This window comes from Petaurus breviceps, unplaced genomic scaffold, assembly GCF_028583685.1.
Source record: "Petaurus breviceps papuanus isolate PSGF00001 unplaced genomic scaffold, PetGlider_PUasm1.0 184, whole genome shotgun sequence".
Classification (NCBI taxonomy): domain Eukaryota; kingdom Metazoa; phylum Chordata; class Mammalia; order Diprotodontia; family Petauridae; genus Petaurus; species Petaurus breviceps.
Genome location: NW_027185793.1, coordinates 3,652,733 through 3,675,662, shown reverse-complemented (window position 1 = coordinate 3,675,662; position 22,930 = coordinate 3,652,733). Strand labels below are relative to the sequence as shown.

Here is a 22,930-nt window from a genome sequence, read left to right as displayed (position 1 = left end):
TAATTATATTTCCTTACAATGCAATAGCATTTCATTATATTCTTATGCTATAGTTTGTACTCAATTGATGGGAAACTACTTTGCTTATAATTTTTCTTTTTCCATTGCATCATAGATTTAGAGGAAGAATGGATCTTAGACAACATCTAGTCTAACCTTCTTATTTTGCAAATGAAGAAAGGGGTTTGGAGAAATTCTAAGTGATTTGTTCAAGGTCAAAGAGCTAGTTGAGTGGCAGAGTCGGGATTTGAACCCAGGCCCTCTAACTAAATCCAGATCACTTTCCTCTGTACCATTTTACTCTATCATTTTAAAGATGAGAAATTAGAGCATAAGGTGGTAGAGGATCTTTTCCATGATCACACAGGTACAAAGTGATGTAACTAGGTTTGAGGCCATGTTCTTGACTCCAATTCTAGTTATTTTTCACTAGACCAGGCTAACATTCCCTCTTTTGCCACCTCAGAAGTGTCCCAGTATATTTTTTTGGCTTCTTCCTCTGACTTCCCATTGAAATCATGGAATATCAAGGCATATGATTATGTGACCTGGAGAATCTAGGCAGCTTCTTCATAGAATTTCTCCACTTCTTATGCACTAAACAGTATGACACATAAGCCACAATTATGTTCATGGTGGTCTCTTTGGTATTGCTTGTCATGGACACTTGAAGGCAAAGTGACTAAATAGTCAATGAAACAATATTTCTTATACTTCGAAGCGTTTGTGTGCTTCTCCATGGGAAACTTCTGACCTTGCTTTCCATTTATCTTCTGTGTCTTCTATTTCCCTCCATTATTGATATGGTTACATTAGTGTAATAGTGTGTTATGAGACAAAGATTTCATATTTAATGTTTTTAGACTGATTAAAACCTACTGGGTTCTTAGCGTCCTTGGCTCCTTTTCGCCACCTCTAGTCACCATGACTGCTGTAGAAGGGGGTCATGTTAGACTTAGAGAAACTTCATTATTTTATTTGTTTGTTTGTTTGATGTGTTCAGCAAGTATTTCAATGAATCACCAAGCATTTTTTAAGCTCCTACTATGTTGTCAGGCCCTGTACTAGGCACTGGACATACAAAGTGAAAATGAAAAGTTCAACATCCATTCAGCCACTAAAGGGATTTTCTTAAAAGTACAGGCCTAACCATGTCACCTCTTTCCTCATTAAAATCTAGTGGCTCCCTGTTGCCTCCAGGAGCAAATACAAAATACTCTGGCATTCTAAGCTGTTTATAACCTGGCCTCTCCTTTTCTGGGGTTTTTTGCACCTTACTCCCTGAGATGTACCCATTGATCTAGTGACACTAGCTTTCTGGCTGTTCTGTGAACTAGACACTCCATCTTTTAGTCCTAAGCATTTTCTCTGGCAAACCCCTATGCCAGGAGTGCTCTCTTTCTCTGACTGTTCACCTCCCTTTAAGTCCCAACTAAAAACCCACTTAGGTCAAATGTTAGGTTTATAGTGAGCTTTCTTTTTGTTAGAATCTATGCCCTGTCCTGAACTACCTTGAGGGTTGGAAGCAACCTTGTATAGTCTAAGCTGTAGGCAACATGTTGAGGCCAGTACAGGCATCTTTCAAGGAGGACCTGCTCTATTAATACCAGAATGCTTCATCCTCAGTTCAGTGAAAGTACTTGTTGCTGCTCACTTTACTGGGCATCTTTCCTAAATAGTTGAGTAGAGGAAGACTTTATTACTTGGCCACCACAAATTCTTTGAATCAGTAACACTGGCCTCCTTGCTATTCCATGTATAAGACACTCCATCTCTATGTGTGGTTGCCTCATTCCTGGAATGTTCTCCCACCTTGTCTCAGCCTACTCCCTTTCCTGGCTTCCTTCAAGTCCCAACTAAAATCCCATTTACAATAGGAAGGCTTTTACAACCCCTCTTAATTCTAGTGCTGTTTCTCCATTATTTCTTATTTATCCTATAGTTTGCATATATTTGTTTGTTGTCTCCCCCATCAGCTGAAGAGGTTCTTGAGGGCATGGGCTGGGGGGGGGAGGGCGGTTTGCCTCTTTTTATATCCCCAACAGTTGCCACAGTGCCTGGTAAATAGTGAGTCCTTAATAAAATATCTAATGATTGAAGCAGTTGTTCTTTGAACCTGCCCATGCCTGTCCTGCCTCCCTTTCTCATGATCCAAAATGCTTGAGTCTACCTTGATGTCCATTATAATTACTATATTACCAAGAATAGCTGAGACAGCCAGCTTTTAATATATCTTACATAAATTAAGTTAACTGTATATTTATATCAATGATTTTTCATTTCTCAAAACATTTTTGGAATCCCTCTTTTTCTGTTGAGAGTCTAGCACAAGGTAGAATGTGATGGTGAAGAGAAGGAAGCCAGATATCCTGTTATCCTTAATACAAGAGAAGTTAGTTTCTTAGAAAACCTTCTTTTAAGGTAAAAATTATAGTTGAATATTTAGAAACATATATGCTCAGTTTGTAAAGAATTTGAATATAGTATTTTTTAATTAGGAAAGATATTTGAGGTTATAAGTAGTAAAACAAAATTTTAATATATTTTATTTATTGCATTAAAGGTTTCCCAATTAAATGTAAAATTTTTTAGCATTCATTTTTTAAAACTTTGAGTTCCAAATTCTTTCCTCCCTCTTATTTTATTCCTGTCGTTGAGAGGGGAAACAATTTGATATTGATTAAACATGTGAAGTCACATAAAACATATTTCAACATTAGCCATATTGCAAAAGAAAACAGACAAAATACCCAAGAAAATAAAGCAAAAAAATTCATTCAGAATAAAAAAAAAACATTCAGAGTACATCAGTTCTCTCTCAAAAAGTTTTCATTATGGGCCTTTTGGAATCGTCTTATATCATTGTCTTGATTGGAGTAGCTAAGTCTTTCACATGAGAGTATCATTAGATATTGTAATTACTAGATAGAATATTCTTCTCTTTCTGCACACTTCAGTTTGCATGAGTTCATCTAAGTCTTCCCAGGTTTTTCTGAAATCATCCTATCTCTGTTTTATAGCACAATAGTATTTCATCACAATCGTATACCAAAACTTGTTTAGCCATTCCTCAGTTGATGGGTATCCACTAGATTTTCAATTCTATGCCACCACAAAAAGAACTATTATAAATATTTTTGTGCAAATATGTCCTTTGAGATACAGAACTAGTAGTGGTATTGCTGGGTGGTAAGCATAATTTTATAGCCCTTTGAGCATAGTTCCAAATTGTTCTCCAGAATTGTTAGATCAATTTACAACTCCATCGGCAGTGCATTAATATCTCAATTTTCTCCATCATTTGTTATTTTTTTTCTGTGTTATATTAGCCAATCTGATAGGTGTAAGGTGGTACTCTGATTTGCATTTCTCTAATCAATAGTGATGTAGAGCATTTTTTAAAATGTGATTATTAATGAATTTTGATTTCTTCTGAAAATTACTTGTTCATATCCTTTGAACATTTATCATCTGGGGAATGACTCTTATTTATGTAAGTTTGGCTCGCTTTCCTATATATTTGAGAAATAAGGCCTTTATCAGAGAAGCATGCTGTAGTTTTGTTTTTTGGTTTGTTTGTTTGTTTTTCCTGTTTCCTGTTTTCCTTTTAATCTTGGCTGTATTATTTTTCCTTGTGGAAAAGCTTTTTAATTTCATATAGTCAAAATTATCCATTTTACCTTCTATAATCCTCTCTAACACTTGTTAGGTCAGGAGTTCTTCCCTTATTCATAGATATGACAGGTAAAATTTTCCATGCTCCTCTAATTTACTTCATTTTCACCCTTTTATGTGCCCATTTTGATCTTATCTTTGTATACAGTGTGACATGTTGGTCTACATATAGTTTCTGTCAAACTGCTTTCCAGTTTTCCCAGAAATTTTTGTCAAATATTGAGTTCTTGTCCCCAGAGTCTAGAACTTTGGGTTTATCAAACACTGAATTACTATGGTCATTTGCTGCTGTATTTTGTGTATCTAATTTATTCCAACTGTTCCACATTCTTAGCCAGTATTAGATTGTTTTGATGATTACTGATTTATAATATAGTTTGAAATATGGTACTGCCAAACCACTTTCTTTTACATTTTTTCCATTTATTCCCATGATATTTTTGACTTTTTGTTTTTCCAGGAGAATTTTGTTATTTTTTCTAACTCCTTAATATAATTATTTGCTAGTTTCATAGGTATGACACCGAATAAGCAAATTAACATAGGTAGAATTGTAATTTTTATTATTTTGGCTTGCCCTACCCATAAGCAATAGACTCATCATTGATTTATATTGTCTGCAATTATTTTAAATGGAATTTCTCTTTCTATCTCTTCTTGCTGGGTTTTGTTAGAATGTGGAAATGTAATGATTTATGTGGGTTTATTTTATATTCTGCCACTTTACTAAAGTTGTTCATTTCCTCAACTAAGTTTTTAGGGTTCTCTAAGTACATTAGTTATCTGTGGAGTAAAAGTTTTATTTCCTTATTTTTTTATTGCTTTTATTTTAAATTTATTTTTTATTATTAATATTAATTTTATCATTTTATTGCTTAATTAATAATTAATAACAATTATTGTTATTGCTTAATTTTTTCTTATATTTTTGCTATCTAGCATTTCTAGTACAATATTGAATACAGTGTTAATAATTGGCATCCTTGCTTCACCCCTGGTATTATTGGAATGACTAAGTTTATCCCTATTACAGATAATGCTTGCTCTTGGTTTTAGATAAATTACTACTTATCATTTTAAGGAAAGGTCCATTTATTCTTATACTTTCTAGTATTTTTAATGTGAATGACATTTTGTCAAAAAGATTTTTCTGTATCTATTGATACCTATATTCCTTTTTATCCCCATTCAGTTTTCTCCAGAGATCTATCATACCTATCCTCTCTAAAATCCTGTTCACCTCCTTAACTTCTTTCTTGTTTATTTTGAGGTTGGATTTATCAAGTTCAGATAGGGGGAGATTAAGGTCTCCCACTAGTATAGTTTTGCTATCTATTTCTTCCTCTAATTCCTTTACCTTTACCTCTAGGAATTTGGATGCTACACCGCTTGGTGCATATATGTTAAGTAGTGATATTGCTTCATTCTTGATGGTGCCTTTTAACAGGATATAGTTTCCTTCCTTATCTCTTTTAATTAGGTCAATTTTTGCATTTGCTTTATCTGAGATAAGGATTGCTACCCCTGCTTTTTCTACTTTAGCTGAGGCATGATATATTTTACTCCAGCCTTTTACCTTTACCTTGTGTGTATCCCTCTGTTTCAGATGTGTTTCTTGTAAACAGCATATTGTAGGATTATGATTTCTAATCCATTCTGCTATCCGTCTCCATTTTATAGGAGAGTTCATTCCATTCACATTTACAGTTATGATTGTTATCTGTTTCTTTCCCCTCATCCTATTCCTGCCCCTGTTAATGTTCATATTTTCCCTCCCTTCTTCCTTCCCCCCCTTAATAGTTTCCCTTTTGACCACCGCCTCCCTCAGTGTTCCCTTTTCAGCCCCCCTCCCTTTTCTTCCCCTTTTCCCCTTACTACTTCCCTCCCTACAAACCACTCCCACCACCCTTTTGTAACCCTTTCCCCCTCCTACTGCCTGTAGGATATTGTTATACTTAATGAAGTATGCTATTTTTTCTTCGCATAAAGAATGACAGGAACAGATCTCATGCGAAGCTCCTCTCCCTCCCCTCTTTCCCTCTAAAATGGTTCTTTTTGCGTTCCTTCTCTATAGCATCCTATGCTTAACTGGTTGTTAATCCCTCCTTGTACCACAACCAATGAGGGAAAAGCTCATATGCTTCCTAACACCCTCCCTTTTTTTCCTCTTCTATACAGTTTTTATGCCTCTATGAGTGGCATAATTTATCCTTTTCCACTTCACCCCGTCCCTTTGTAGCCCTTAACAAGATTTTTTTTAAATCGTCATTTTGTGTATTTTATACTCATACCCAGTACTTGTCTCTTACCAGTTTGCTCTTATCAAATAGCAGGGTGTGTGTGTGTGTTCTCCTTGTTTACCTTTCTAAGTCACTGTTGCTTCTCGTAATTGGAGGTTGAATTTTCCATTGAGTTCTGGCTTTTTTATCAAGAAGGTCTGGAACTCTGTTATATCATTGAATGACCATCTCTTTGCCTGGAAGAATATGCTCAGTCTCGCTGGGTATGTGATCCTTGGTTGTAATCCGAGCTGTTTTGCCTTCCTGAAAATTGTATTCCACTGCCTCCGATCTTTCAGTGTAGAGGCTGACAAATCCTGTGCAATCCTCACTGTGGACCCTCGATATTTGAATTGTTTCTTTCTGGCCGCTTGAAGTATTTTCTCTTTTATCTGGTAGTTCTGGAGTTTGGCCACAACATTTCGAGGATTTTTCAGTTTGGGATCTCTTACAGCAGGTGTCCGGTGGATTCTGTCGATTTCTATTTTCCCCTCAGGTTCTAGTATCTCAGGGCAGTTTTCCTTAACGAGCTCTTGGAGAATGTTGTCCAGGCTCATTTTTTCATCATAATTTTCTGGTAGGCCTATGGTTTTCAGATTATCTCTCCTGGATCTGTTTTCCAGGTCAGTTATTTTTTCTTTGAGGTATTTTACCTCTTTTTCTAATTTTTCATTTTTGTTGTTTTGCTTGGCTAATTCTTGGTTCCTTAGAGAGTTATTTATTTCTATTTGTTTAATTCTGGTTTTTAGCAAATTATTTTCCTTGGTTAATTTTTGAAGCTCCTTTTCCATATCATACACTTTTCTTTTTAGAGAGATGTTTTCCTCATTATAATGTTTTTCGAACTCTGCTATTTTCGTTTTGAGAGAATTATTCATTTTGTCTTCTATCTCTCTCATTTTGCTTTCAAAGTTCCTTTTGATCTCATCTAGGAGAGCCTTCTGTGCTTGGGATCCATTCCCTGTTGAAATTTCAGCTGTGGGTGTGGAGTCCACAGTGTCTCCCTCTGAGGTTGGTTCCTCCCTCTGAGGATAGTAGGACTCCAGAGTCTTTGTCTTTGTAGTCTGCTTTCTACCCATTTTGAGGCAGGGCCCTAGCCACGCCGTTCCTCTAGGATCCCAAGCCTTTACTGTAGAGGGTTTTGTCCTGGGCAATAGTTGCTATATTTTCAGGGTCAGAGGGGGGGTTTGGAGCAAGTGGGGTTCACTCTGTCATCCTCGTCTTTGGAGGTCCTGAAAGGGGCTTTTTTTAAAAAAGATTTCTGGACTATGAAGTGGTAGCCCCAGGAGTGTTTGCTGACCAGTACAGGGGCCCCTGTATTTGCTTCTTACCTTGCTCTTTCCAGTCCCAGCCCTTTGGTGATAGGCCTGGTAGTGGACCTTGTGGTTGGTGGGTAGACTTGCCCTCCAAGTTGATCAGGCCCCTTCCAGGCCTGCGTCTGCTGGCCGCACCACGCCTTCCCGGCCTACGTCCGCCACGCCACCGCCGCGCCTTCCCGGCCTCCACATATATTTTTTTAGGCAAGGCTTTTCACGTGAGATGTCACAGAAAAGCAGACAAGTGATTCTGACTGGGGAGTCGGGAAAGGATGGGTCAGTCTCCCTCCGTGCCCCAAGAGACTCACCCCTAGGACATCTTTTGTACAACTGAAAAACACTCGGTCTTCAAGACCTCAAGTAGAAAGGATGGGCCGGTTTCCCCCTACACTTGGGGGTCTGTGCCTAGGGTATCTCAAAGCAATCTTACCTGGCCCCAGTTGGCATCTATCTGAGGGCCAAGAAAATGTGATTTGTGCCGAGGGTTCCAGAAATCCTCTGTGAGCTTTTGAACCTTACTGTCAGCTTCTCTCTGTCTGTCTCTGTCTCTGTCTCTGTCTCTGACTCTCTCTCTCTCTCTGTCTCTCTCTCTCTCTGTCTCTCTCTCTCTCTCTCTGTCTGTCTGTCTGTCTGTCTGTCTGTCTGTCTGTCTCTCTCTCTCTCTCTCTCTCTCTCTGTCTCTCTCTGTCTCTCTCTCTCTGTGTGAGTGTGACTCACACACAGTGTGTGTGAGTGGTCTGACATCTGTAAGCTTTAAACTGCAACTGCAGGACATTCCTTTGAAATGCTGTATCTCTTTCCCTCCTCCTTTCCCCTGCTGCTGAATGCAGGCTGGAAAGGGAGAGAAAGAGAGCAAAATATTGTCTTGTTTGTGAACAGAAGTTTTAAGATCTTTAAAAGTTTGAAAATCTCCTCTTCATTCCACTCTGTCCAAGTGGAGTGAGGAGAAGGTGATAAGAAAGGGAGGGAATCTTCTCCCTCAGAACAAAGAGGCAGGTAGACTAACATTTAACTATTTCCTGCCTCACCTAAAAGAGGAAAGTTTTATGTAACAGAATGCAACTAAAAGGCAACTGAATGCATTCTGGTCATTTTTTAAAAGTGTCACTCCTAATTTGATGCTAAAGAAAAGTCAGAATTCATTTTATTTGGCATTTAGGCAAATTGGAATATTTTCTAAGATTTGATACATAAGGTGAGGTTTTTGGGTTCTCTAGAACTGGGATAAAGGAGTAGGCGCCACTCCCTCTCCCCTTGCTAGGGAAGTCAAAGCTATCACTTTCAAAGAAATTTCTAAGGAGTGGAGACATAAAATTTATTGGAGTAAAAGTTGGAACAGCTAAAAACATATTGGGGGGAGGCATAGCAGCTATATCAAAACTCTGGGATCAACAACCAAGCTCTGCAACTGTGGGGAGAGGAGAAAAGCCTCTGCACTTTGTAAGCCTAATTTTCTATCAATAATTTTGGTATGTGATGAATTGGAAATACAATTAATGTCATAATGTCATTGTTCTATTATGGTATCTCTAAATTGTACAATCTAAATGTAAAATCCTCTTATATTGTAAAAATTGAGTGACAAAAAGCAGTTTTCAATCTGAATTTTGTTGAAACTAAAAGACGTAGAAAAAGTTGTGTAAAACTAGCTATGTTACTTTATCAGTTCTGCTAACCCTATGTTATAATGTTTATTTCATGTGAATTGGATTTTTTATGTTATAATATCTGATGGTTTAAAGCTCTTATATGTGGGATACAAACAGGTAGTAATAATACTGCCAATATTTACTGTGATAGCTGATTGTCCATTTAACTTTTTGGCTATTCTGGAAATATGCAGTGATTATAAGTTGATTGGTTGTATGGCATCAAAAAAAAAAAGATTTTAGTTTAGTATAACTTCATGTGGAGTTTTAAGGTCATCAGATTGGTAATTCATTTGTTTTTATTTCAAAGTTCAAATTTAAGATGATGTCGTTACTGGTAAACATCTGTACTATCTATGCTGTATGAGAAGCAGTTTCTCTTAAAGTTTTGGAGTATTGTAATTTGGGAAAATCTTAAGCTTCCAAGTCTGTCAGTTTAAAAGGGAAGTAAAACTGCCAAATTCTCTGTTAAGCAAGGTCATTGGGAAAGGAACAGTTTTAGTCATGAGTTTTTAAATGAACCTAACTTGCTAAAGTTGCAAGGATTAAAAAGGATTTTTATCAATTGGCTTCTAGATTTCAGAAGGAAAGATGGTAAATGGAATTCCTTACAGTTGTGCGACCTGATAAATCTTTATTGCTTATGGCAGCTACAAGAGAATAGAAATAATTATAACTGGCTCTAAGCTGTGATTGTTGAGGCTTGTTGTTTAAGGTAAAAGGCATTTGGGTCTATAACTAAATCTTATTTTGAGTTTGAATTTTGGTATAGTTATCTGCATTAAATCAGTATCTGAGAAAATGCTACAAGCTACTCAGAGCCTGTACTGTGGACAGGTAGAAGCCTGCATTTGGTAAAGGCTGGAGGGATTCGATGGGATCCCTCCTGGCTCAGTTTACCTATGGGGTTCCTTTGAAAAGGAATGTTCCCCACCTATTCCTGAGTCTAGCATTGAGGTGGAATGGATACTGCATGGTTGGATATCTGTAACTCACCTGAATTTAAACAGAACCAAGGATGTTCTATCCTGTCATATTTGAAATGTCACAGGTCCCTGTTTTTTCCTTCTATAGCGGGTTTCTATGATCAGAGCAAGGAGTCTTGTAGAGATGTGAGCTCTTTCGTGTTAGCCTACTGGAAAATCTAATATTATTTTCATCTAGGATTAGAACATGTGCAGAAAGTTATGCAAACTGCTTAAGATCATTCTAAAAGTTTTATGAATCTCGAACTGTTTTAAAAGAAGGGAAAATACTTTTAGAAGAAATTTTAAATCTCTAGTGGGATTTTGAAAGGCCTACTCTATGGGAAGATATAAAGGACAGTGAAATAGTCTTGAGTAATGGGTTATACTAGCCCATACTCACCCCACTTCTGGTCAATTTTCTCTTACTACTTTTTGGCCCTTGTTTGTTTAATCTTTTTGCTAGATTTGTGTCTTTTTAGGCTCAGCACCCTTCACTGGCAGGTGACTCTTCTGCCGGGAACATTGTCATGCAATCTAACTGACCCATGGAGCCTCCATGTTCAAGGCCTACAACGAATGGGCCCGATTTGTGCTCCCCGATGATATTCCTTCCTTTGTGGGATGGGTGGGCCAGAGGGTGTGAATTCTGGGGGCGAGGTATGTGCTCCCTGGGATTTCTCGCACCCCCTCTGACTAGTTATAACATCACTAAGCCCAGCACTCATCCTTTAAAACGAGTTAAACGGGGTTTTTCGGACATTGTTCTAAAATCATAGCCTTAGATTATCTGCTGGCCTCTAGTGGGGGTGTTTGTGCCCTAGCTAACACCTCCTGCTGCATGTATATCAATAATTATCGACAGGTAGAACTCCACACCAAAAATATACTGGAAAGGGCCAATTGGATGGAAGAACTTCATGAAGCCCTTAGTGCACCAGGTTCCTCCTCTTCCTCATGGTGGTCCTGGCTTTTCCCTATACTGGCTCCTTTCCTGGTCCTTGTCGGCTTAACCTCCTTGCTAAGTTTGTCTCTTCTAGGCTCAGTGCTTTCCATTTGCAGTTGATTGCTCAGGCTGGATATCAACTGTTACCCGAAGTCGCTACCCCTCACCCCTTGGATCTGGCGTAGGCCAGATTCCAGACATTGGCCACCAACCCCACCCCTTGAACCATGGGACCCTGAGAGGCAGGGTCAGCTCTACATCCCTTTCCAGCTGGAAGCAGTTCAAGATGTTCATTGCCCCTGCCCCAAATGATTTTAGGCCCCATCTGTTTAAGAGGGTAATGATGGGGTACCTGGGGTCTAGATCAATTTGTGAAACCAACTTGTAAAACCAGTCTGTTCAATTGTAACTGCAATTTGTCCTTTCCCACCCTTGAAATCTGCCCCTTCTCCCTATCCCACACTCCACCTAGGCAATACCCTGTGACCCCTTTGTTCTTACTTAATCTCTTCATTTCTTCTGGGCCTGGCCCACACCCTCCTTTATCCTTGCCTTTTTGACCTGGCCCAAATCTTATCTAAACTATCTATTCACATGCTCCTTTTGGTCAGCTCTGACCTTTGTCTATGCACTGAGGCCCCTCCCCTCTGGTCAGCCCTGACAATGGCAGCCCTACCCTTTAAAGGTAAAAGCATGTACCCCTCTCACTTGCAGGTCCCCTAAAGGACTCTTGCCTGCTTCTCATAGAAGCGTAACAATAAACTTCTACAACTCTCACTCCAATTAAGCCTGAGACCTTGAATTCTTTCCAGATGATATTGCAGGTTTTCTGGTCTTGGATAAGATCAGAATTCCTGCTGAACCTATTGGGATCCCGACCCCCATCATACTTATTGGTTGTGTTTTGTCCTTCATTTTTGAAGATTACTATGGCATCAGGGAAATTATGTGTATATGTAGTGCATGTGTATATGTGTAACACATGTGTTTATGTATGTATGTGTATGTGTGTATATACATATACATGCACATATAATCTATCTATTTAGCTGAAAGTTCTGGATATTTGCTATAAGATACCTGGGAGTTTTCACTTTGGAGTCTTTTTCAAGAGGTAACGTGGATTCTTTCTTTTTTTCACTTTAGCCTCTGTTTCTAAGAGATGGGCAGTTTTCTTTTATGAATTCTTGAAATCTGATGTCTAGGCTTTTTTGTTTCTTTGTTTTTGGTCATGGCTTTCAGAGAGTCTGATAAGTCTTTAATTATCTCTACTTGACATCAGTTATTTTTTATATGAGATACCTTACACTTCTCTCTTTTTCAATCTTTTAACTTAAGTTTTTATTGTTATCTCATGGAGTTTCTAATTTTCCAAGAATCTGTTGTTTGGATAAAGTTTTGTACCTCCTCTACCAAGATACTAATTCTTTTTCCATTTCTTTCTTCCATAGCTCTCATTTCTTTCCTAGTTTTTCCCCTGGTGCACTTGTTTCTTTTCCAGTTCCTCTAGTGCTCTTGTTGAATTTATAAATTCGTCTTTATCCCATTAAAAACAACAACAACTTTTGTTTCATATCTTCCCTTAATTCTGGCTGAACTTTTGCCCAAGCTGTGTTTTTCTTTGACATTTGCTTATAGGTGTGGTGTTTTGAGCCACTCTCTTCATCTGGGTTTGCATCTTGTATATATATCCCTGTCACCATAATGACTCTTTACGGTGAATTGTTTTTTGTTTGTGTGTGCATTCTCCAAGCCTTACTTCAGACTTTGTGTTAGGGTCAGGTTCTGCACAATTCTAGAGGGAGTTGCTAGGCTATACTTGGTCCTTTTTTGGGTCCTGCTGTTGCTTTCTCAGGGTATTCAGTGTTATGTTTTTTTCTAGGATCTCAGGGACAGTTCAGGCTAGGGACCTTCAAGTTTTCATTGCTGCCAAAGTGATCTGATCCAAGGCAAAGTCTGAGCCCGTCAAGTTCCTGACGTGGATTTTAATCTGAGCAGACTAACTGTGGGCCTGCCCTTGTGGGAGCTCCAAGAAGCTGCTGCTGGACTTAGCCACCATCAGCTGCTGACAGTGTTCTGCAGTGTCAGAGTGAAAGAACTGCAGGTTTCCCTTTGGACTGGGATGAGGCCTGGATCTGAGAACCTGCTTTGCCTGCCAGGATCAGAGACACACAGTTGCTACTGAATAAGTGTTTGTTGCTCATTGCCCAGCCCAATGACCTGGCCTTCCATTCCTAGCTTCATGTCCTCTCCTCAGTACACACAGGGTATGTATAGGCTCAACCATAGGCGGTGAGCAACAAAACTACCAGTTTGCTGCTGTTGCTGTTCCCTGCACAAAATTAGGCCCCTGTGTGACAGATCTGGCTTCTCTTTTTGTCCTGGTGCCCAGCAGCAGCTAGGCCCAAATTCAGCCCTCGTGCTGGAATACTTTACAAAGCACATTGCAAGCTAGACACTGTCCCAGTGTTAACAGACTTCTCTGTCTGTCTCCCTGTGCTGAATTGGACTGCAAAAATTACTCATTGTGATTTCCAGATCTGAACGTAGTCTGTTATGTTTTTAGATCTTTGTGGGATAGTTGTGTGGGAGAGGTCGGCTAAATTATTCCCTTCTACTCTTTCTCATCTCTAACACTGCTTGCTTCTTTAAAAATATCATAGAATAAATTCTGCCTAGCACTTTCGAAACTGTTCTGCTTGTGCTTTCCTTTGGATCTGCCTCCTATTGTATACATTTACAGTGGCCTTTCTTTTGGAGGGGAAAAGGGTATCACTTAGTAATACCCCCCCCTTTCCTCTAATACCTCTTCCAGTTATTAAGGAGCCCCCTGAATTTGTTTTCTTGAGTTTCCCTATTTTCCAGAGATGAAGCCCCCACTCAGCTAATGTACCAGTGATCTTTTGTGAGTGAACTCTATTAAACTCTCAGTGTCCTTGAAGCCAAGTAAGCTATAATCCTGGCTCCAGCTAGCCCAACCCAGACTGATAAACTGTGCAATAGGGTCCTTGTAGAAAAGCAGACCATCATATCCTCATAGTCTAGCAATTCCCAAGGGAAAAGGATGTTCCTTTTGACGTCCTGCTTGCTCATGTTCCCCTCCCTTTTCTCAGCCTTTTTCCTTTTCTGCAGGAGGGGATTAGTCCTTTCCCCTCTCCTGTTTCCTTCCTCCTCCCATGTCTTTCCCATTTGGGAGGGGATTGCCTGCTAAAACCTTGCCTTTTGTTGTTCCCCATAAAAATTCAGGATTCTGGCTGTGGGGCTGAACTCCTAGTATAGGGGTTCCCACATGCATGAACCTCACTTGTAATAAATCAAATACCTATATTTCCTGGAGTTTTATTGGTTAACACAGTTAAATGAGAGAAAAGGGTGGGGGGGGAGGGGGGCTGGAGAAGAGACACTGTAACAACCATAGTCAAGCAAAACAGATCCATTCAGTGGTCATATCCAAAAAATGTACATCTCTGTGCCTTGTGTCTGTCATCTCTTCTGTCACTCGCTTCTTCATAGGTCCTCCAGAGACTGGATTCTTCTTTGGATTGGTTTTGATTGGAGTTCTTAAGTCTTTTAAAGTTGTTTTTTCTTTATAACATTGTTGTGCTTATGTAAGTTATTCTCCAGGTTCTGCACACTTTATTCTGAATCAGTCTGTATTACCCAGGATTCTCTGAAACAGTCTCTTTTGCCATTTCTTACAGATCAATAATAATTCATTGCATTCATTTAAAGGAAATGTAGGTGGCATAGTAGATAGAGTCCCAGATTCGTCTTCCTGAGTTCAAATCTGGCCTTATGACCCTGGTCGAGTCACTTAGTCCTCTTTGCTTCAGTTTCCTTATCTGTAAAATGAACTGGAGAAGGAAAAGGCAAACCACTCTAGTATTCTGCCAAGAAAATATCAAATGGGGTCATGAAGAGCCCTACACAATTGAAAAACAACTTGACCAGAACACATTCCTACACTATGGTTGGTTTAGTCATTCTGCAGTTGCCTAAGGCACCCCCTTAGATTCTAGTTTTCTTTTTTCCTCCTACTTTTAATTCCCCCTCAGGATCAGGAAGTTTGTTTTACTTGTGACTACTGTTCTTCTTAATCCTGCCCTCCCTCCCCATGCCCTTCTGTTTCTCTGTTGAGTTTGATGTATTTCTACACCAAACCATTTAAGGTATAAGTAGAGTCATTCCCATTCCTTTCATCTCTTCTTCCATGTTTGCATATTTTTTCCTTGCAAATATCAGTTATAAAAAATAGCGTATTCCAATCTTTTTCTTCCTTCTTTCTATACTAGTGATTCTTTTTCTCACTTGTTTTTTCACTCTTCAAAGCTTCAGAACAGAACCTTTCCACCCCTTGAAATTATTAATTCTTTTTTTTTTTAATCTATCTCTATCAGTATCCTTTCGAGACAATAAGGTACTGAAGGGACATGTATTTCTTCTCCTTTTCAAATCTTAACACTAGATCATCAAACAGATCCCTTCAATTTCTCAAATAATTTATCTTTTCAGGTTTCTTTGGTCTCTTCTGCTCATGCATCAAGGTTCCTACTCAGTTCTAGTCTTTTATTCAGGAATGTTGAAAAGTTCTCTATTTTACCAAAGTTCCATTAAAATAGTCCACTGTAGGTTTATATTCAATTTTGGAAGGTAACTTATTTTTGTTTGTAAGCAGCCTGTCTCTTTTGCCTTAATATTGAATCACAAGATTTCCATTCCTTTGACCTTTCTTTTACATTCTGATTCTAAAAATTCTGTGCAATATTATTTCTTGAAATATAATATTCAAGCCTTTTAAAAAATTATGTTTTCAGGGGCGGCCAGGTAGCACAGCAAGTAAGAGCACCGGCTCCAGTGTCGGGATGAATCCTGGGCTTAGCACCCACCCAGAAACACCTCGCCTTGTAACCTTGAGCAAGTTACTTAACCCCGGTTGCTTACCAAAAAAAAAAATATATATATATATATATACACACACACACACACACACACACAAATATATAAATTTTAATATATATGTATGTTCACATATATCAAATATCTTACATTTTCTTCTATTATCGGTCTTTTGATTAAGGAGTTATTTATTTCTTTTGATCTATTCTAGTTTTCAGGAATTTCATTTCTTGAATAAGATTTACCACTTTCTCTTCTAAGCTATTTAGAAGTTTCCTTCTAATTCAGAGCTTTTATTTGAGTTTTTATCTCTTGCTTCATTTCTCCTAAGTATTCATGTAGTCCTTCTATTCAAAAGGACTGAGCTTTCATTGACTATTCTTCCCTGCCTCCTACTCCTATTGCAGTTAGATCTGTATTAAATGTCAAAAATTGTTTCTATAGAAAATAAAGAGGACAGGTTAAAATGTCTAATTAAAATGAAACTTATGTGTCATTTATTCTAGAAAAACATTAACATGATTTGAAATAGTTCTAATAATTTTAACGTATTTAATCACCTTTACTTTTTGTTATTATTTTTAGGTATTTTCTTGTCAGCATTGTCAAGTGGCAAAAAACTCAACTGTCTTAGCACGCAGATATCAGCCTCTTAAGGTGGAAGAACCATGGAGTGTTGTTACTGTGGATTTGATGGGACCTTTTAATTCCAGCAGCCAAAGCCATATGTATGCCATAATTATGACTGATTTGTTCACGAAATGGATTGTGATTTTACCTCTCCATGATGTTTCTGCATCTGAAATTTCTAAAGCAATTATTAGTATATTTTTCTTATATGGTCCCCCTCAGAAGATAGTGATGGATCAAGGAGATGAATTTATTCATCAGGTAAGAGAAGCTACCTCCCAAATTCTGGGAAGATATGACTATAATCTCCAATCCAATTATAAGCCCCCAAAGGCACAAGGACTATGTCACATTCTGTATCCTTGGTATGTATGATGCTCTCTAGGTGGAAGATGCTCAGTCAATATTTATAGATAGTGCTTTACAGTTTACAGAGTTGTCTCACCTAAATTGTCTCACTTGATCATTGCTAAAACACTGTGAAGTAAGGCAGGCATGTATTAATAACTCCATTCTACAGATGAGGCAACTGAGTCATGAAGTAACTAAGTTATGAGGTTGTGCTTAGTCATACATATAGTAATTAGTAGAAACAGGATTTATACTTAGGGTTTCCTTAATTCTATAGCTCTTTCCATTACAACCACATTGCTTGCTTGACTTTAAAAGTAGTGATTAGGCAATGTGTGGTAGAAATTACAAATGTTGCAAAATAGTATAGCCATGAAAACATATAATCCATGGCAATGTTATAGGCATCAAAATTATGGTAATTTCAAATGACAACAACATGGATTTTCCATTTGGGGTTTTTTGGCTTCCTCATTTACCAACTCACTTAATTTATTTCGATTCATATGTTAGGGTCAATTAATGTGAATCAATAGAGTATCTTTGTATGGATTTCAGAATTATTTAATTTTTCTAAGGTTGCCATTTCTAAAGTCTTCTGACAAAAATTAGAACCTAACACAGGAAGCAATTAAAGTTATCTAATGAACTTTTGAATTACAAGAAAACAGCCTAAATTTTTTATCTAAGATTTAAACTACTTTATTTATTATATATATTACTTTGCCTCCCATCATTGCAGACTTTCCATGCTTCTGCTCTCCTGTCTATCAACACCAACGTTTTTATTCTTTTTCTTCTTTCTGTTTGACTCCAAGAACCCAAAGATGGTCCTGTAGCAAAAAAGACACCTAAAAAACACAATTTCCTATAAAAACCAAGTAAAAATTAGATGGAATAGCAGAATATGTGATATTTAACAAGCCCAGTATCTAAGCTTCTCTAAGAGGGGGTTCTTATTTGAGGGCTGTGAACTTGGGTTAAAATAATTGATAACAATATTTCAGTATAATTGGTTTCCTTTATAATCTTATGCTTTTTGTTTTATGCACATAAACACATCACTCTGAGAAGAGGTCCATAAGCGTCACCAGACTTCCAGAAAGGGATCCATGACACAGAAAGTGATTAAAACTCCCTGCCCTAAGGTCTTCTTCAGTTCTTTTAAGTACATGATTTGATGCTTTTCTGTGTATGGCTAACTGATAAAGGTCTGATGGTAGCATCCCCTTACTCATTAATCTCCATTAGCTCCCTTTTACCTCCAGTATCAAATATAAAATCCTCTTTTTGGCTTTTAAAGTTCTTTATAACCTGGCCTCCTCCTACCTTTCCAGTTTTTTATACCTTAACCACCTGCATCGTATTCTACAATTCAATGACACCAGCCTTCTTGCTGCTCTTTGAATAAGGTACTCTATCTCTTGACTCTATCCCAGTTCACTCGTTATCTCCTTTTCTCTACTTCTTTCAAGTCTCAACTAAAATTTTACCTTCTGCAAATAGTAGTCCCTGTCAATAAGAGAGCCTTTCTTCTGAGAGTGTCTCTAGTTTGCCCTTTCTGTATCTTGTATGTATAGAACTGTATGTTTCTTCCCATTCGATTGAGCTCATTGAGGGCAAGGATTGTCTTTTGCTTTCCTTTGTATCTTCAGTACTTAGAACAGTGTCTAGCACATAGTAAGCGCTTAGAAAATGCTTGTTGATTTGACTTCAGAGGAAAGGACATGGTCAAAATTATTTGAAAGCTCCAAGTGAAAGAAAATATTTATTTTTCAGATTAATGGAGAACTCTTTGGGCTTTTTGGTACAAAACAAATGGTCAGTTTCTACCCATCTCAACCTGACAATGCAAATGAAAGAACTGCAAACACAATTAAAATTTTTCTTTCAAAATACTGCCTCGACCATCCAAATGATTGGGATGACTATCTACTAGCTATTTCATATGCCTTCAATTTGACTCATTTGGTATGTACTTTCTATTTCTTTGATTAAAGTCGTTTATTGATCATTTTTAGTTTGACACCTAAAGCATTGTATACTAGATTTGCCTGTTTGTCTTCCTTCAAATAGGAACCTTCAAAAAATATACCATACTTTCAAATGTTTAATCGAAATCCAGATGAACTTGGAGCTTCCGATGTGTTTCATGAAGGAGAAGGTAGTGAAAGCATATGCATGTTTGCCAAAATTTTACGTGCGGTTAAAGAGGCTGATAAGATAATGGTGGACAAGACAACATCAACATGCCAAGTAATTCTTATTAAAATTGCTTATCCATTAAAAGACTAATTATCTTTAAGATCCCTATCGTTCATGTATTATACCACTAAGACAAAATTTCTTTGCTTGAAATTCTGACTTTTTAAATTCTTATTAAATTGTTATTATTAGTTCTTATTAAATTTGCTTATCCATTAAAAGACTAATTATCTATAAGATCCCTGTCGTTCATCTATTATACCATTAAGACAAAATTTCTTTGCTTGAAATTCTGACTTTTTTTCATTTGGGCAGTATGCTCGTTAGTTGTCATAAAAGTGCTTTGACCTTTCAAGAAATGTTTCTTGTTTTTTCCTTTTTTAAAAAATGCAGTTGGATAACCACATTCCTGATGAAACACAAAGTAAAAGCAAGATTATCATTAAAAGGAGATCAAAGCAACTGAATCCATTTCACCTTAAAGTTGGACATGAAGTTCTTCGACAAAGGAAAAATTGGTGGAAGGATGGACATTTCCATTCAAAATGGGTTGGTCCTTGTGTCATAGACTATATTACAGAAAAGGGATGTGCTGTCCTAAGAGACAACACAGGTACCAGACTTAAGAGACCCATCAAAATGTCACACCTTAAACCCTACATAAGAGATTCTGGTGAACAAGGTAAATCTCAGTTATGGAGCTTATTTTGCTCATTTTTTTTTTAAATGAAGCTAAAGATTAAAGATAACTATATAATTTTATTCCTTTGGGGGCACTGCTATTCCCAGGGTTCTTGGGTTCAGGGTCCTAGACTGTCTTTGTCAGGATCTAAGGGGAGTCAGTGGTGGTGTTTTGACCCGCTCCTGGCTCACAAGATGCCCTGCTTCATTGTTAAGAAATTTTTCCTGACATTTAAAATTTTTTCAAACTTCATCCATTATTCCTAGTTCAGCCAATAGGGACAAAGCAAGGGAAATCTTTTAAAAATCTTTCTATATTATTTTCTAGTTACGTGTAAAAACAATTTTTAACATTATTTTTAAAAATTTTGAGTTTTTAATTATTTCTCTCCCTCTCTTCTTCCCCCCTCATCAAGAAGTCAAGGAATTTGATGTGGATTTTAAACGTACAGTCATGCAAAACACATTTCCCTATTAGCCAGGTTGTGAAAGAAAGCACAAACCCCTGCCACACAAAAAAAAACCAAGAAAAATTAAGAAAGATAAAGTTTTTAAAAATATGCTTCAATTTGCATTCAGATTCCATTAGTTCTTTGTCTAGAGGTGGAGAGCATTTATCATCAAAAGTCCGTCAGAATTGCCTTGGATCATTGTATTGCTGAGAGTAGCTAAGTCATTCACAGCTGATCATTGTATAGTATTGCTGTTACTATGTATAGAGTTCTAGTTCTGTTCACTTCACTTTGCATCAGTTCATATAAGTTTTCTCAGGTTTTTTTGAAAGCATCCTACTCATCATTTCTTATAATATATGTATATTCCATCACAATCATATACCACAGCTTGTTCAGCCATTCCAAATCAATGGCCATTCCCTCAATTTGTAATTCTTTGCCATCACAAAAAGAGTTGCTATAAATATTTTTGTATATACAGATCCTTTTCCTATTTTTCTGTTCTCTTTGGGGTACAGACTTAGCATGATATTGCTGGGTATATACAATTTGATAGCCCTTTGGGTATAGTTACAAATTGCTCTCCAGAATGATTGGATCAGTTCACAACTCCACCAACAGTGTCCCAATTTTTCCACATCCCGTCCAGCATTTGTCATTTTTCTTTTCTGTCATATTAGCTAATCCAATAGATGTAAGGTGGTACTTCAGAGTTGTTTTAATTAGCATTTCTTTAATCAGTAGTGATTCAGAGCATTTTTTCTTATGCCTCTAGATAGCTATCATTTCTTTTTCTGACAACTGCCTTTTCATACACTTTGACCATTTATCATTGGGGAATAACTTGAAATCTTATAAATCTGACTCAGTTCTTTATGTATTTGAGAAATGAGGCTTTTATAAGAGAAATTTGCTGTAAATTTTTCCCTGGTTTTATAAAGTCAAATTTAATGCTTCTTCTATACAACATTTTAGATACTTATACAGCTATCACATTCCCCCAAGTTTTTTCTTTTACAGACTAAATATCTCTAGTTCCTTTTAAAGGTGATCATATGTTATGAACTCAATCTCCTTCATCCTCCTGGTAGCTATCTTTTGAACATTCTTCAGTAATTGTTGCTCTTCCTAAAATGTGGTGCCCAGAGTAGACACCCAAGCATCCAGATCAGGTGTGGGGAACCCATGACCTTGAAGCCACCCCTGGCTAGATGTTGTCTGATCAGGACAGAATACGGGACAGCTACTTCCCTTGTCCTGGACACCATGTCTCTTAATGCTATTTAATCCTACTTTTGTCTACCCTATCCCACCATGAACTCCTAGTGAGCTTATAGTCTTCTAAAGCTCCTAGAGCTTCATCCATCTAACTGCTGCCTAGCAATTTAAAAAAAAGAAGCAACCTTCACTTTTCCCTATATATTTCCTGAGTCTGAAGCTTTCTGAGGCACATCTTTAACTCTGCTTTCAACCCATGGTTCTGTGTGGTAACTTTGATATTAAAAGCCCTCATGGGCATCCCCTTTTATTGATGTCAGAGTTCTGTCACCTTTGACTAGGTTTTGTTCCTGACAAGGACTTTGAGCCCCTGTGTTTTCATTTTCAAAAGACAGCTAACTTTTTCTAAGCTCTCTCCCTCATGACTGGCCAACAAAAGTAAAAGATTGCAAAGGCTTGCCAAGCAGTGTTCATCTTCAGTCTGACTCTTTGAAGTCTTTTCCCAATCTGGAGTTCTAAGCTCAAAGCTCATTAACTCCCTCTCTCCCTAGTCAATGCCTGCTTCGCATTAAAAAGATTTCATCTGTCCAATTTAACATTCTTTTTCCTACTTTTAAAAAGGCTTAAACCTTTCCCCAAGTGGACATTTTTAAAGCACACCTGGAAGGACTCATTTCCACACAAATGTTTAGTTTTCTCAGTCAATAAGCATTTATCAAATGTCTACTGTATACTAAGCGCTAGGGGTACACAAACAAAATTGAAATAATCCCTGCCTCGGGAGCTTACATACATTCTGTTGGGGAAGATAGTCATAATAAACTATATACAAAATAAATATAAAATAAATTAGGAGTGGATGAGAGAGCACTAGCACTGGGGGTATCAGGAAAGAATAAAGTGGTTCTTGATTAGAGGTGGAAATAAAGAAGAGAGGGTATGCCAGTCATGAGAGACAGATAGGACAAAGGCCTAGAGAATAGCCAGAGTTTGTGATTAGGAAGAAGCTAAGTAATGTATGGCAAGGATGCAAAGATATGTTGGGGACCCTGTTGCGACAGACTTTAAAAGCCAAACAAGTAACTTCTTTATATTTTAAATAATAGTTTAAATTTCAAATTTCCTAAACAAAATAGGGAACCATCAGAATTTATTGAATAGGAGGTATGACATGGTTAAATCTGAATTTTAGGAAAATCATTTGAGCGGTTGTGTATAGATTGGATTGGAGAGGGGAGAGACTCAGGGCAAGGGGATCATTTAGGAGATCATTGCAGTAAGCTAGGACAGGTTATGAGGGCCTGAATTAAAATAGTGATTGTAGGGGTGGCTAGGTGGCGCAGTGAGTAAAGCGCCAGCCCTGTAGTCAGGAGGACCCGAGTTCAGTTCTGGCCTCAGACACTTAATAACCACACAAAAAAACTAGCCGTGTAACCTTGGGCAAGTTACTTAACCCCAGTTGCCCTCCAAAAGGCAAAAAAAAAAAAAAGTAGTGAGTGTAGTGACAGGGACAGATATGAGATATGAAGGCAGATGTGTAAAGTTTAAAATGATCAGATATGACAACTGGTTGTCCTATTCCCCTTGACTTCTCTGTAGTCTTTGCCACTGATCATTCTCTCTTCCTTGATGCTCTTCTCTTCTTCCTTGATGTCTTTGGGACA

The 22,930-nt window shown here is 37.7% G+C and overlaps 1 protein-coding gene across 1 annotated transcript in view; it reads left to right on the top strand.

Moving 5' to 3' along the window:
- GIN1 (gypsy retrotransposon integrase 1) overlaps positions 1–22,930 on the top strand; it is a 66,486-nt gene that overhangs the window by 30,324 nt on the left and 13,232 nt on the right. Inside the window, 4 exon segments of the mRNA XM_069088119.1 lie at positions 16,312–16,617; positions 18,487–18,678; positions 18,784–18,963; positions 19,306–19,594. Of these exon segments, the coding sequence (XP_068944220.1) occupies positions 16,312–16,617; positions 18,487–18,678; positions 18,784–18,963; positions 19,306–19,594 (967 nt within the window).